Genomic DNA, 15,766 nt, shown 5'->3' with positions numbered 1-15,766 from the left:
TGTCCTCCCTGTCTGCCCTCTCTGCTGTCCTCGCTGTCTGTCCTCCATGTCTGTCCTCCTTGTCTGTCCTCCCTGTCTGTCGTCTCTGCTGTCCTCCCTGTCTGTCCTCCCTGTCTGCCCTCTCTGTCTGTCCTCCCTGTGTGTCCTCCTTGTCTCTCCTCCCTGTCTGTCCTCCCTGTCTGCCCTCCCAGTCTGCCCTCCCTGTCTGCCCTCTCTGCTGTCCTGCCTGTCTGTCCTCCCTGTCTGTCCTCCTTGTCTCTCCTCCTTGTCTGTCCTCCTTGTCTGCCCCCCCTGTCTGCCCTCTCTGTCTGCCCTCCCTGTCTGCCCTCCCTGTCTGCCCTCCCTGTCTGCCCTCCCTGTCTGCCCTCTCTGCTGTCCTCCCTGTCTGTCCTCCCTGTCTGTCCTCCCTGTCTGCCCTCTCTGTCTGTCCTCCCTGTCTGTCCTCCTTGTCTCTCCTCCCTGTCTGTCCTCCCTGTCTCTCCTCCCTGTCTGTCCTCCCTGTCTCTCCTCCCTGTCTGTCCTCCTTGTCTGTCCTCCCTGTCTGTCCTCCCTGTCTCTCCTCCCTGTCTGTCCTCCCTGTCTCTCCTCCCTGTCTGTCCTCCCTGTCTCTCCTCCCTGTCTCTCCTCCCTGTCTGTCCTCCATGTCTCTCCTCCCTGTCTGTCCTCCCTGTCTCTCCTCCCTGTCTGTCCTCCCTGTCTCTCCTCCCTGTCTGTCCTCCTTGTCTGTCCTCCCTGTCTGTCCTCCCTGTCTCTCCTCCCTGTCTGTCCTCCCTGTCTCTCCTCCCTGTCTCTCCTCCCTGTCTCTCCTCCCTGTCTGTCCTCCCTGTCTCTCCTCCCTGTCTGTCCTCCCTGTCTCTCCTCCCTGTCTCTCCTCCCTGTCTGTCCTACTTGTCTCTCCTCCCTGTCTGTCCTCCCTGTCTCTCCTCCCTGTCTCTCCTCCCTGTCTGTCCTCCCTGTCTCTCCTCCCTGTCTGTCCTCCTTGTCTGTCCTCCCTGTCTGTCCTCCCTGTCTCTCCTCCCTGTCTGTCCTCCCTGTCTCTCCTCCCTGTCTCTCCTCCCTGTCTCTCCTCCCTGTCTCTCCTCCCTGTCTGTCCTCCCTGTCTCTCCTCCCTGTCTCTCCTCCCTGTCTCTCCTCCCTGTCTCTCCTCCCTGTCTGTCCTACTTGTCTCTCCTCCCTGTCTGTCCTCCCTGTCTGTCGTCTCTGCTGTCCTCCCTGTCTCTCCTCCCTGTCTGTCCTCCCTGTCTCTCCTCCCTGTCTCTCCTCCCTGTCTCTCCTCCCTGTCTCTCCTCCCTGTCTGTCCTCCCTGTCTCTCCTCCCTGTCTCTCCTCCCTGTCTCTCCTCCCTGTCTGTCCTCCCTGTCTGTCGTCTCTGCTGTCCTCCCTGTCTGTCCTCCCTGTCTCTCCTCCCTGTCTCTCCTCCCTGTCTGTCCTCCCTGTCTCTCCTCCCTGTCTCTCCTCCCTGTCTCTCCTCCCTGTCTCTCCTCCCTGTCTGTCCTCCCTGTCTGTCCTCCCTGTCTCTCCTCCCTGTCTCTCCTCCTTGTCTCTCCTCCCTGTCTGTCCTCCCTGTCTCTCCTCCCTGTCTCTCCTCCCTGTCTGTCCTCCCTGTCTGTCCTCCCTGTCTGTCCTCCCTGTCTGTCCTCCCTGTCTGTCCTCCCAAGTCTGCAGACGTGTGTGTGTTTGTTATATGACTCTCAGTTTATCATCAGTGACTTAGCAGAGCAGAGCTCATTGTGTATTTTTCACATTTCATCACGACAAAGTTTGCTTGTATACATTTTAGTTAGAATCTTTGTTAGAGTCTTTGTTAGAGTCTTTATTAAAGTCTTTGTTAGAATCTTTGTTAGAGTCTTTGTTAGATTCTTTATTAAAGTCTTTGTTAGAATCTTTGTTAGAGTCTTTGTTAGATTCTTTGTTAGAGTCTTTGTTAGATTCTTTGTTAGAGTCTTTGTTAGAGTCTTTGTTAGATTCTTTGTTAGAGTCTTTGTTAGAGTCTTTGTTAGAATCTTTGTTAGAGTCTTTGTTAGAGTCTTTGTTAGAATCTTTGTTAGAGTCTTTGTTAGAGTCTTTGTTAGAATCTTTGTTAGAGTCTTTGTTAGAGTCTTTGTTAGAATCTTTGTTAGAGTCTTTGTTAGAATCTTTGTTAGAGTCTTTGTTAGAGTCTTTGTTAGAATCTTTGTTAGAGTCTTTGTTAGAGTCTTTGTTAGAATCTTTGTTAGAGTCTTTGTTAGAATCTTTGTTAGAGTCTTTGTTAGAATCTTTGTTAGAATCTCGTGCTGCAGTTATCTGCACTTCTGATACTGATACAAATGTTGTTCGCCTTAAGGAGATGTTTCATAATTTTAGACAGGCCAGGCCACAAGACATTTGTACCATCTTTGTACCATCTCATCACAATGAACATACAGATGTGGGATCTTAATTTGAGCCAGTTTGCGAGAGTAGAAAAATAATCCTGCCACAACAGGAAATGTGATTTATTTTATAATTAATGGCGTTTTTCGTAAGGGAAAAGCAAGTCTGAAATGTCAGACTTCAAAAGCCTTTTCAAACCTTAAATACAGGTTTTAAAATGTTCTCCTGCAACAGGGTGGTCAAATTAAGATTCTACATCTGTAGGGGAATTACCAGTCTGTGTTTTCAATAGCCATTCCTATACTATAGTAAAATAGACTACTCTCTCTCTCTATCGTCTTGGGGTGCATCCTCAATGGCACCTTATTCCCTATATAGTGCACTACTTTAGACCAGAGAGCCCTATTCCCTATATAGTGCACTACTAGTTCTATGGGCCCTGTAGTAGTGTATAATAAACACTGTTGAAGTCTATATGGGAGGATGGGGACTGTCTGTATGATAAACACTGTTGAAGTCTATATGGGAGGATGGGGACTGTCTGTATGATAAACACTGTTGAAGTCTGTATGGGAAGATGGGGACTGTCTGTATGATAAACACTGTTGAAGTCTGTAGGGGAGGATGGAGACTGTCTGTATGATAAACACTGTTGAAGTCTGTATGGGAGGATGGGACTGTCTGTATGATAAACACTGTTGAAGTCTGTATGGGAGGATGGGGAATGTCTGTATGATAAACACTGTTGAAGTCTATATGGGAGGATGGGCACTGTCTGTATGATAAACACTGTTGAAGTCTGTATAGGAGGATGGGGACTGTCTGTATGATAAACACTGTTGAAGTCGGTATGGGAGGAGGGGGACTGTCTGTATGATAAACACTGTTGAAGTCTGTATGGGAGGAGGGGGACTGTCTGTATGATAAACACTGTTGAAGTCTATATGGGAGGATGGGGACTGTCTGTATGATAAACACTGTTGAAGTCTATATGGGAGGAGGGGGACTGTCTGTATGATAAACACTGTTGAAGTCTATAAGGGAGGATGGGGACTGTCTGTATGATAAACACTGTTGAAGTCTATATGGGAGGAGGAGGACTGTCTATATGATAAACACTGTTGAAGTCTATATGGGAGGATGGGGACTGTCTGCATGATAAACACTGTTGAAGTCTATATGGGAGGAGGGGGACTGTCTGCATGATAAACACTGTTGAAGTCTGTATGGGAGGATGGGGACTGTCTGTATGATAAACACTGTTGAAGTCTGTATGGGAGGATGGGGACTGTCTGTATGATAAACACTGTTGAAGTCTATATGGGAGGAGGGGGACTGTCTGCATGATAAACACTGTTGAAGTCTATATGGGAGGAGAGGGACTGTCTGAATCCTATAATAAACTAATATGATGAGAAACTATTGTATGTGACAAGTACAGAATCTGAAAGGACCCAGAATGGATGATCATGGATATCTGGAGAGACAGACGGGGCTTGTCTGACCATGGATATTGGGAGAGACAGAGGGGGCTTGTCTAACCATGGATATTGGGAGAGACTGAAGGTGCTTTCCTAACCCAGTGTTTCCTAACCCTAACCCAGTGTTCCCTAACCCTAACCTAGTGTTTCCTAACCCTAACCCAGTGTTTTCTAACCCTAACCCAGTGTTTCCTAACCTTAACCCAGTGTTTCCTAACCCTAACCCAGTGTTTCCTAACCCTAACCCAGTGTTTCCTAACCCTAACGCAGTGTTTCCTAACCTTAACCCAGTGTTTCCTAACCTTAACCCAGTGTTTCCTAACCCTAACCCAGTGTTTCCTAACCCTAACCCAGTGTTTCCTAACCCTAACGCAGTGTTTCCTAACCCTAACCCAGTGTTTCCTAACCTTAACCCAGTGTTTCCTAACCCTAACCCAGTGTTTCCTAACCCTAACCCAGTGTTTCCTAACCCTAACCCAGTGTTTCCTAACCCTAACGCAGTGTTTCCTAACCCTAACCCAGTGTTTCCTAACCCTAACCCAGTGTTTACTAACCCAGTGTTCCTTAACCCTAACCCAGTGTTTTCTAACCCTAACCCAGTGTTTCCTAACCCTAACCCAGTGTTTCCTAACCCTAACCCAGTGTTTCCTAACCCTAACCCAGTGTTTCCTAACCCTAACCCAGTGTTTCCTAACCCTAACCCAGTGTTCCCTAACCCTAACCCAGTGTTTACTAACCCAGTGTTTCCTAACCTTAACCCAGTGTTTCCTAACCCTAACCCAGTGTTTCCTAACCTTAACCCAGTGTTTCCTAACCCAGTGTTTCCTAACCCTAAACCAGTGTTACTCGACCCAGTGTTTCCTAACCCTAACCCATTGTTTACTAACCCAGTGTTTCCTAACCCTAACCCAGTGTTCCCTAACCCTAACCCAGTGTTTCCTAACCCTAACCCAGTGTTTCCTAACCCAGTGTTTCCTAACCCAGTGTTTCCTAACCCTAAACCAGTGTTACTCAACCCAGTGTTTACTAACCCAGTCTTTCCTAACCCTAACCCAGTGTTTCCTAACCCTAAACCAGTGTTTCCTAACCCTAAACCAGTGTTACTCGACCCAGTGTTTACTACCCCTAACCCAGTGTTTACTAACCCAGTGTTTACTAACTCAGGGTTCTCTAAAACCTGGTCCTGGGGACCTGAAGAGGAGCGCTTTTTCCCCCCATCTCATAATCAAGCCTTTTGTTGAATCAGGTGTGTTAGTGCAAGGGCAAAAGTAAAAATGCTTTTTCCCATGGATAATAGTGTGTTTCTCCCATGGATAATAGTGTGTTTTTCCCATGGATAATAGTGTGTTTTTCCCATGGATAATAGTGTGTTTTTCCCCATGGATAATAGTGTGTTTTTCCCCATGGATAATAGTGTGTTTCTCCCATGGATAATAGTGAGTTTTTCCCATGGATAATAGTGAGTTTTTCCCATGGATAATAGTGTGTTTTTCCCATGGATAATAGTGTGTTTTTCCCATGGATAATAGTGTGTTTTCACCATGGATAATAGTGTGTTTTTCCCATGGATAATAGTGAGTTTTTCCCCATGGATAATAGTGTGTTTTTCCCCATGGATAATAGTGAGTTTTTCCCATGGATAATAGTGAGTTTTTCCCATGGATAATAGTGTGTTTTTCCCCATGGATAATAGTGTGTTTTTCCCATGGATAATAGTGTGTTTTTCCCCATGGATAATAGTGTGTTTTTCCCATGGATAATAGTGTGTTTTTCCCATGGATAATAGTGTGTTTTTCCCATGGATAATAGTGTGTTTTCACCATGGATAATAGTGTGTTTTTCCCATGGATAATAGTGAGTTTTTCCCATGGATAATAGTGTGTTTTTCCCATGGATAATAGTGAGTTTTTCCCCATGGATAATAGTGTGTTTTTCCCATGGATAATAGTGTGTTTTTCCCCATGGATAATAGTGTGTTTTTCCCCATGGATAATAGTGTGTTTTTCCCCATGGATAATAGTGTGTTTTTCCCCATGGATAATAGTGAGTTTTTCCCATGGATAATAGTGAGTTTCTCCCCATGGATAATAGTGTGTTTTTCCCCATGGATAATAGTGTGTTTTTCCCCATGGATAATAGTGTGTTTTTCCCATGGATAATAGTGTGTTTTTCCCCATGGATAATAGTGAGTTTTTCCCATGGATAATAGTGTGTTTCTCCCATGGATAATAGTGAGTTTTTCCCATGGATAATAGTGTGTTTCTCCCATGGATAATAGTGAGTTTTTTCCCATGGATAATAGTGAGTTTTTCCCATGGATAATAGTGAGTTTTTCCCATGGATAATAGTTAGTAGATTGTTGGACTAGATGGTGAGAAAATGAAACAATTTGAAACAATTGACCCTTCGCTAAGCCTCGCCCCAGAAATGTGGGCAACCAATCGCATCGCTCCAATGCATAGTAACTGTCGTTGAGTCTGACACCTCAGACAAGCTCATGTTTAAATGAATGAAAGCCTGTCAGGGCTTTGGCAAAAACGGAGAGTTTAAATGTCTAAATAATTTAACAGTGCACCAGGAGTACTTGCTTCTGTGATTCCTGTAATGCAGAGCCTGTTGATGGAATATTTTTCGAATCTGAAATTATACTTTTGATATATTGTTTGCTAGCTCAGCTGGTTAGCTAGCTCTCGGTCTCATTGACCACCAAACGTTGCTAACACTAGCTAGCTAGCCACTTAATATAAATAGTTTTCTAAAAATGTATATTATGTTAGCTAGCTAAGTTAGCAATGTTATGAATCCAACTCCCATCTGCTGTCAACATCAGAATATGATTTCAGAGTGCTAGTTAGCTCCAAAAGTGGTTATAGCTTTGACTGCATGCTAACAGTGAATTCTGAGCCATTCGGTGGCTAGCTACACTAGGCTACAAACACAATTTTACCAGATTCCCATGAAGCAATTGTAATGACAGTTTACCACCCAAGAGTTTCCTGATTAGCAAGAAGTAGTCCGTGTTTAATTTAATCTCTTCCAATGGTGCCGTTGCTTTCGGCATCCAAAGATTATCCAATTTGAATAAACACTTGGAGGTAAGGATGAAACCAGTGGTGAAATCTATGACGATCACTTATTATTGATATCTACACAGCGCGTTCATGTGAATCACACTGCTGCTCTCTCATTTAGCTATTTGCCCCTTACGGATTGTGGTTGTTGAGGATGGCTGTTCACAAATCTAAATGTGTATTTGAACCCAATAATGGCTGAATTCAAGAAGTTTAAGCTGCCTATCAATCATTGTTTTTGAAACCAATGGACAGCCAGTGAAAAATGCGCTCTTGCCAGAACTGCATAGTGAGGATCCCAGCCTATGGAATAAAAGTGATGCCTTTATTGCCCGATCTAATTCATGGTGATACATGTTTTTTAATCTATAGGCCTAATGGACACATACTCAATCCCTAGCGGATGTTTGGCATTTTAGCCGAGCTGTCATGTCTATTTATAAGTCTTTTCTTAGGTGAATTGTTTGTGAGTTTGTCTATTTTTTTTTAGAATATAATTACTTTATGTTCCCAGAAAAAAACTGTCAAGACGGATAAGATGTGAAAAGAAAACATAACAGCAATATGACATCAGAATTCACACAAGACGGATAAGATGTGAAGAGAAAACATAACAGCCATATGAGATCAGAATTCACACAAGACGGATAAGATGTGAAAATAAAACATATAACAGCCATATGAGATCAGAATTCACACAAGACGGATAAGATGTGAAAAGAAAACATATAACAGCCATATGAGATCAGAATTCACACAAGACGGATACACATACAGTTGAAGTCGGAAGTTTACATACACCTGAGCCAAATACATTTAAACTCAGTTATTCGCAGTTCCTGACATTTAATCCTGGTAAAAATCCCTGTTTTAGGTCAGTTAGGATCACCACTTTATTTTAAGAATGTGAAATGTCAAAATAATAGTAGAGAGAATGATTTATTTCAGCTTTTATTTCTGTCATCACATTCCCAGTGGGTCAGAAGTTTACATACACTCAATTAGTATTTGGTAGCATTGCCTTTAAATTGTTTAACTTGGGTCAAACGTTTTGGGTAGCCTTCCACAAGCTTCCCACAATAAGGTGGGATAATATTGGCCCATTCCTCCTGACAGAGCTGGTGTAACTGAGTCAGGTTTGTAGGCCTCCTGGCTTGGACATGCTTTTTTAGTTCTGTCCACACATTTTTTATAGGATTGAGGTCAGGACTTTGTGATGGCCACTTCAATACCTTGATTATGTTGTCCTTAAGCCATTTTGCCACAAATTTAGAAGTATGCTTGGGGTCATTGTCCGTTTGGAAGACCCATTTGCGACCAAGCTTTAACTTCCTGACTGATGTCTTGAGATGTTTCAATATATCCACACCATTTTCTTTACTCATGAAGCCATCTATTTTGTGAAGTGCACCAGTCCCTCCTGCAGCAAAGCACCACCACAACATGATGCTGCCACCCCCGTGCTTCACGGTTGGGATGGTGTTCTTCGGCATGGAAGTCTCCCCCTTTTCCCTCCAAACATAACGATGGTCATTATGGCCAAACACTCCTATTTTTGTTTCATCAGACCAGAGGACATTTCTCCAAAAAGTACGATCTTTGTTCCCATGTGCAGTTGCAAACCGTAGTCTGGCTTTTTTATTGCAGTTTTGGAGCAGTGGCTTCTTCCTTGCTGAGAGGCCTTTCAGGTTAGGTCGATATAGAACTTGTTTTACTGTGGTTATATGTACTTTTGTACCTGTTTCCTCCATCATCTTCACAAGGTCCTTTGCTGTTGTTCTGGGATTGATTTGCACTTTTCGCACCAAAGTACGTTCATCTCTAGGAGATGGTCCCATGGTGTTTATACTTGTGTACTATTGTTTGAACGTGGTACCTTCAGGCATTTGGAAATTGCTCCCAAAGATGAACCAGATTTATGCAGGTCTACAATTTGTTTCTGAGGTCTTGGCTGATTTATTTTGATGTTCCAATGATGTCAAGCAAAAGGGCATTGAGTTTGAAGGTAGGCCTTGAAATACATCCACAGGTACATCTCCAATTGACTCAAATTATGTCAATTAGCCTATCAGAAGCTTCTATGACATAATTTCTGGAATTTTCCAAACTGTTTAAAGGCACAGTCAACTTAGTGTATGTAAACTTCTGTCCCACTGGAATTGTGATACAATGAATTATAAGTGAAATAATCTGTCTGTAAACAATTGTTGGAAAAATGACTTGTGTCAATGTCACGCCCTGACCGTAGAGAGCCTTTTTAATGTCTCTATTTGGTTTGGTCAGGGTGTGATGTGGGGGTGGGCGTTCTATGTTTTGTTTTCTATGATTTTGTGTTTCTATGTTTTGGCCGGGTTTGGTTCTCAATCAGGGACAGCTGTCTATCGTTGTCTCTGATTGGGAACCATACTTAGGTAGCCTTTTTCCCCTCCTTTCTTTGTGGGATGTTGTCTTTGTTTGTGGCACATTGCCCTTTTTAAGCGTCGCGGTTGTTGTGGATTGTTTATTGTTTTTGTTGGCGTCGTTTCAAAAAATAAAGGAATACGTACGCTGCGCTTTGGTCCAGTTCTTTCGAAAGCCGAAAGTAGATGTCCTAAACGACTTGTCCTAAACGACTTGTCCTAAACGACTTGTCCTAAATGACTTGTCCTAAACGACTTGTCCTAAACAACTTGTCCTAAACGACTTGTCCTAAACGACTTGTCCTAAACGACTTGTCCTAAACGGCTTGTCCTAAACGGCTTGTCCTAAACGACTTGTCCTAAACGGCTTGTCCTAAACGACTTGTCCTAAACGACTTGTCCTAAACGACTTGTCCTAAACGCCTTGTCCTAAACGACTTGTCCTAAACGGCTTGTCCTAAACGACTTGTCCTAAATGACTTGTCCTAAACGGCTTGTCCTAAACGACTTGTCCTAAACGGCTTGTCCTAAACGACTTGTCCTAAACGGCTTGTCCTAAACGACTTGTCCTAAACGACTTGTCCTAAACGACTTGTCCTAAACGACTTGTCAAACCTATAGTGTGTTAACAAGACATCTGTGGAGAAGTTGAAAAACGAGTTTTAATGACAACAACCTAAGTGCATGTTAACTTCTGACTTCAACTGTAAGTGTTGATCTTAAACCTTTAAACACAAGTGTTTAGGTTAGTGTGGCGGTTAGGTTAGTGGGGCGTTTAGGTTAGGTTAGTGGGGCGTTTAGGTTAGGTTAGTGGGGCGTTTAGGTTAGTGGGGCGTTTAGGTTAGGTTAGTGGGGTGTTTAGGTTAGGTTAGTGTGTTTAGGTTAGGTTAGTGGGGTGTTTAGGTTAGTGTGTTTGGTTTATTCCTGTTTCTGAAGACGGATGTTGTGGTGTTATCTTGTGGGCATCCCAAATGGCAGCCTAGCCCCTATATAGTGCACTTCCTTTGACCAGGACGCTATGGGCCGCCCATTTGGGCCACGGCCGTTGTGTGGGCCCCGGCCGTTGTGTGGGCCACATGCAGGAGAGGGTTTTGGTTTCAATACAAGAACAATTATAAAAGTCAGTCAGCCAATGTGTGATATTTCCATACAGCACCACACATAGGGGTGTGTGTGTGTGTGTGTGTGTGTGTGTGTGTGTGTGTGTGTGTGTGTGTGTGTGTGTGTGTGTAGATATCAGTCATCAGAACTGTTTCCTCAGTGTCTGTTTATTCAGTCGTAGAATTTACAGATTTAGTAATAAATAACTATTTATTAAAAAACAAACATTTTCTAAGATAATTAATAATAAATATAAATGTATTGATTCGAGAAAAATAAATACTCTTATCAATGATAATATACCATTGAGTATTGTGCGTGATTTCATAGATTAAATAAATACATTTTATAAATAGATAGATCCAGTTGAGGTATTTTGTATCAAGGAACATTTTTACTTCAATATGTATCTCAACTGTGGCTCCGGGGGGGGGGGTTCCCCTAGGTACAGATCTAGGATCAGCCTCCTAACCTTCACCGTTAGAGGGGTAAATGCTAAACTGACCCAAGATCAACTTCCCGGTGTAACTTCACCCTACACCTAGCCTTCACAGTAGACACGTTTGGTCATCTACATGATGTGTGATTTGAGCCTCTGGGCTTGCCGTCTCTTCCTGCGGTTGTCCTTCTTTAGATGGAACTTAAGGGCCAGTTTGGAGGCTTTCTCGTAGATGGTAATGAACTCGGACAGAGCCTTCCCCTGGACTGTGGTGTCACTGGTCTGAGACAGAAGATACAAACATTAACTAATTAGTTAATCAGGTGTCATGATGATGGAGTCTATACAGTAGACTATACTACCGTCATGATGATGGTGTCTATACAGTAGACTATACTACAGCCAATGATGATGGTGTCTATACAGTAGACTATACTACAGCCAATGATGATGGTGTCTATACAGTAGACTATACTACCGCCATGATGATGGTGTCTATACAGTAGACTATACTACCGCCATGATGATGGTGTCTATACAGTAGACTATACTACAGCCATGATGATGGTGTCTATACAGTAGACTATACTACAGCCATGATGATTGTGTCTATACAGTAGACTATACTACAGCCATGATGATGGTGTCTATACAGCAGACTATACTACAGCCATGATGATGGTGTCTATACAGTAGACTATACTACAGCCATGATGATGGTGTCTATACAGTAGTCTATACTACAGCCATGATGATGGTGTCTATACAGTAGACTATACTACAGCCATGATGATGGTGTCTATACAGTAGACTATACTACAGCCATGATGATGGTGTCTATACAGTAGACTATACTACCGCCATGATGATGGTGTCTATACAGTAGACTATACTACAGCCATGATGATGGAGTCTATACAGTAGACTATACTACAGCCATGATGATGGAGTCTATACAGTAGACTATACTACAGCCATGATGATGGTGTCTATACAGTAGACTATACTACAGCCATGATGATGGTGTCTATACAGTAGACTATACTACCGCCATGATGATGGTGTCTATACAGTAGACTATACTACCGTCATGATGATGGTGTCTATACAGTAGACTATACTACCGCCATGATGATGGTGTCTATACAGTAGACTATACTACCGCCATGATGATGGTGTCTACACAGTAGACTATACTACCGTCATGATGATGGTATCTATACAGTAGACTATACTACCGCCATGATGATGGTGTCTATACAGTAGACTATAATACAGCCATGATGATGGTGTCTATACAGTAGACTATACTACCGTCATGATGATGGTATCTATACAGTAGACTATTCTACCGTCATGATGATGGTGTCTATACAGTAGACTATACTACAGCCATGATGATGGTGTCTATACAGTAGACTATACTACAGCCATGATAATGGTGTCTATACAGTAGACTATACTACAGCCATGATGATGGTGTCTATACAGTAGACTATACTACAGCCATGATGATGGTGTCTATAGAGTAGACTATACTACAGCCATGATGATGGTGTCTATACAGTAGACTATACTACAGCCATGATGATGGTGTCTATACAGTAGACTATACTACAGCCATGACGATTGTGTCTATACAGTAGACTATACTACAGCCATGATGATGGTGTCTATACAGTAGACTATACTACTGTAATGATGATGGTGTCTATACAGTAGACTATACTACAGCCATGATGATGGTGTCTATACAGTAGACTATACTACCGTCATGATGATGGTCTCTATACAGTAGACTATACTACAGCCATGATGATGGTGTCTATACAGTAGACTATACTACAGCCATGATGATGGTGTCTATACAGTAGAATATACTACCGTCATGATGATGGTGTCTATACAGTAGACTATACTACCGTCATGATGATGGTGTCTATACAGTAGACTATACTACCGTCATGATGATGGTGTCTATACAGTAGACTATACTACCGCCATAATGATGGTGTCTATACAGTAGACTATACTACAGCCATGATGATGGTGTCTATACAGTAGACTATACTATTGTCATGATGATGGTGTCTATACAGTAGACTATACTAAAACCAATGATGATGGTGTCTATACAGTAGACTATACTACCGTCATGGTGATGGTGTCTATACAGTAGACTATACTACAGCCAATGATGATGGTGTCTATACAGTAGACTATACTACCGTCATGATGATGGTGTCTATACAGTAGACTATACTACAACCAATGATGATGGTGTCTATACAGTAGACTATACTGCCGTCATGATGATGGTGTCTATACAGTAGACTATACTACAACCAATGATGATGGTGTCTATACAGTAGACTATACTACAGCCAATGATGATGGTGTCTATACAGTAGACTATACTACAACCAATGATGATGGTGTCTATACAGTAGACTATACTACCGTCATGATGATGGTGTCTATACAGTAGACTATACTACAGCCAATGATGATGGTGTCTATACAGTAGACTATACTACAGCCAATGATGATGGTGTCTATACAGTAGACTATACAACAGCCAATGATGATGGTGTCTATACAGTAGACTATACTACAGCCAATGATGATGGTGTCTATACAGTAGACTATACTACAGCCAATGATGATGGTGTCTATACAGTAGACTATACTACAGCCAATGATGATGGTGTCTATACAGTAGACTATACTACAGCCAATGATGATGGTGTCTATACAGTAGACTATGCAACAGCCAATGATGATGGTGTCTATACAGTAGACTATACTACAGCCAATGATGATGGTGTCTATACAGTAGACTATACTACAGCCAATGATGATGGTAGCCAGAAAAGCTGCTAATTTAAATGTTGCATCGTCTATAGGATGCATCATTAATAAAAACACAATGTAATGATATATAAGTGCATGTCATGTGACTTCATCTGCTAAAATATTAATCGATGGAACATGTGAAAGTAGACTATAGCAGATCTGTGTTCTACTTCATGGAGGGATGCTCACCTCGATGGCCCACAGGTTCTGCAGGTGTGTCCTCAGCTCAGGTATCCTCCCCAGGAAATAGTGTTTCTGGAGATCCTGAATTTTCCCCTTGACATATTTCAGACTCTCAATCATTTCCTGGTCCCCCGTCTTGTTCAGCATCTGGCCGAAGATACTCAGGTACACGTCCAGAACCACACTCATCAACACCCTCCGCTCACTGTCCTGAGGGAGAGAAGGAGGGAAAGAGAGAGAGCGAGAGGGAGAGAGAGAGAGAGAGAGGGGGGGGAGAGAGAGAGGGAGACAGAGAGAGAGAGAGAGAGAGAGAAGGAGACAGAGAGAGAGGGAGACAGGGAGAGAGAGAGAGAGAGAGAGAGAGAGAGAGAGAGAGAGAGAGAGAGAGAGAGAGAGAGAGAGAGAGAGAGAAAGTTAGTTTTGTCTCCAGCCTAGCCCAAGGGTAAGCAGTAGTTTCACATTGGGGATATTAGCCTGATGGGTATAACAATGTGTAACATGATATGTTACCTCAAACGTGTCCTTGGGGAAAACAGGGTTTCCGTTGAACAGCTGGTCCTTGGAGATCTTCTGAAAGAACAAGACATGATGACAATCAGTTGTTTATCTCCTTCAACTTGCTGCAGTGTAATGCATATAGTGGACTCTTCTCCCCCTAATCACAAGTATAGTGTCTGTCAGACCTGGGCTAAATAGGTCAAATAACTTAAAATACATCATTTAGTTTGTCACGTACAATGGCAACAATGGAGTTGTCTCAAAAGTGCAAACTCCAAGCTACATCTAAGCTAAAGCTCATCCTCAGATGGAAGTGTTTGAGCCAGGTCTGGTGTCTATGGGCCTACCTGGAAATGCACTGTTATGATGATGTCATCATTTTTAGTTACATTTCAGTCTCACTGACAAGTCTTTCCTGCTTGGGCAGGAAGTGTGGAACTCCTCTTGGTTTTAGTCAAACATTTTATTTCTAACTCATCAACATCCAATGTTCTCCCTGTTCTGTCCTACTGTTGGCCTCCCATGAGGAAGGAGATCTCCCTGTTCTGTCCTACTGTTGGCCTCCAATTAGGAAGGAGATCTCCCTGTTCTGTCCTACTGTTGGTCTCCCATTAGGAAGGAGATCTCCCTGTTCTGTCCTACTGTTGGCCTCCCATTACGAAGGAGATCTCCCTGTTCTGTCCTACTGTTGGTCTCCCATTAGGAAGGAGATCTCCCTGTTCTGTCCTACTGTTGGCCTCCCATTAGGAAGGAGATCTCCCTGTTATGTCCTTCTGTCTGTCTGTCTGTCTGTCTGTCTGTCTGTCTGTCTGTCTGTCTGTCTCTCTGTCTGTCTGTCTGTCTGTCTGTCTGTCTGTCTGTCTGTATGTCCTTCTGTCTGTCTGTCTGTCTGTCTGTCTGTCTGTCTGTCTGTCTGTCTGTCTTGTCTGTCTGTCAGGAGAAACCCCTGTTTCCCCAGTTAATAATGTGTCTGATACTTACATAGTGGACTTTCAGTTTGTCTATGTTTCTCTTCATGTTAATTGATGTGTACTGAGCAGCATTACTCCATCCTAAAGTCATCCAGCCCATCAAGCAGAAACACATCACAGCCCTTGATAACACATCCATGGCCCTCAACGTCACACTGAAGATCCCTCAAAGCTCAATAGTCCTCAATCGGTGTACGGAAACTTCAGTCAAAGGCCTTGACTTGAGTTGACTTAACGAGACCGCCTTGTAGCTGAGACGACCCAAGTCTTGTTCTTCTGTGTCTGTCTGACTGATGCTGAAGCTCAGACAGACAAGTATTTATATAGTTGAGGCAGAGGCAGAAACGATAGAGGTGTGAGGTTGTGGGTTCTCTGACTGAGCGAAGTTTCCTTTAAATCAAACACCAACACACGGC

General features: G+C 43.0%; 1 protein-coding gene across 1 annotated transcript; it reads right to left on the bottom strand.

Annotated features, from left to right (window-relative positions):
• Positions 1 to 10,974: 10,974 nt before the first annotated feature.
• Positions 10,975 to 15,489, bottom strand: LOC139392871 (interferon gamma 1-like). The gene is made up of 4 exons (XM_071141185.1): positions 15,361 to 15,489; positions 14,392 to 14,451; positions 13,888 to 14,091; positions 10,975 to 11,124 (listed from the first exon to the last, which is right to left on the bottom strand). Exons 1-4 carry the CDS (start codon positions 15,487 to 15,489, stop codon positions 10,975 to 10,977), a joined length of 543 nt encoding a protein of 180 aa, XP_070997286.1.
• Between the last annotated feature and the right edge of the window lie 277 nt (positions 15,490 to 15,766).

Source organism: Oncorhynchus clarkii, chromosome 33 (assembly GCF_045791955.1).
Source record: "Oncorhynchus clarkii lewisi isolate Uvic-CL-2024 chromosome 33, UVic_Ocla_1.0, whole genome shotgun sequence".
Lineage (NCBI taxonomy): Eukaryota > Metazoa > Chordata > Actinopteri > Salmoniformes > Salmonidae > Oncorhynchus > Oncorhynchus clarkii.
This window is presented reverse-complemented; position numbering and strand designations above follow the sequence as displayed.

Bases quoted from the DNA above. Each gene is read 5' to 3' on its own strand.
- LOC139392871 (XM_071141185.1), bottom strand. From the start codon at position 15,489: ATGGATGTGTTATCAAGGGCTGTGATGTGTTTCTGCTTGATGGGCTGG. The intron at 14,452-15,360 runs GTAAGTATCAGA...TTGTTCTTTCAG, and splicing joins ACAAACTGAAAGTCCACTAT to AAGATCTCCAAGGACCAGCT. The intron at 11,125-13,887 runs GTGAGCATCCCT...CTTCTGTCTCAG, and splicing joins AGAACCTGTGGGCCATCGAG to ACCAGTGACACCACAGTCCA.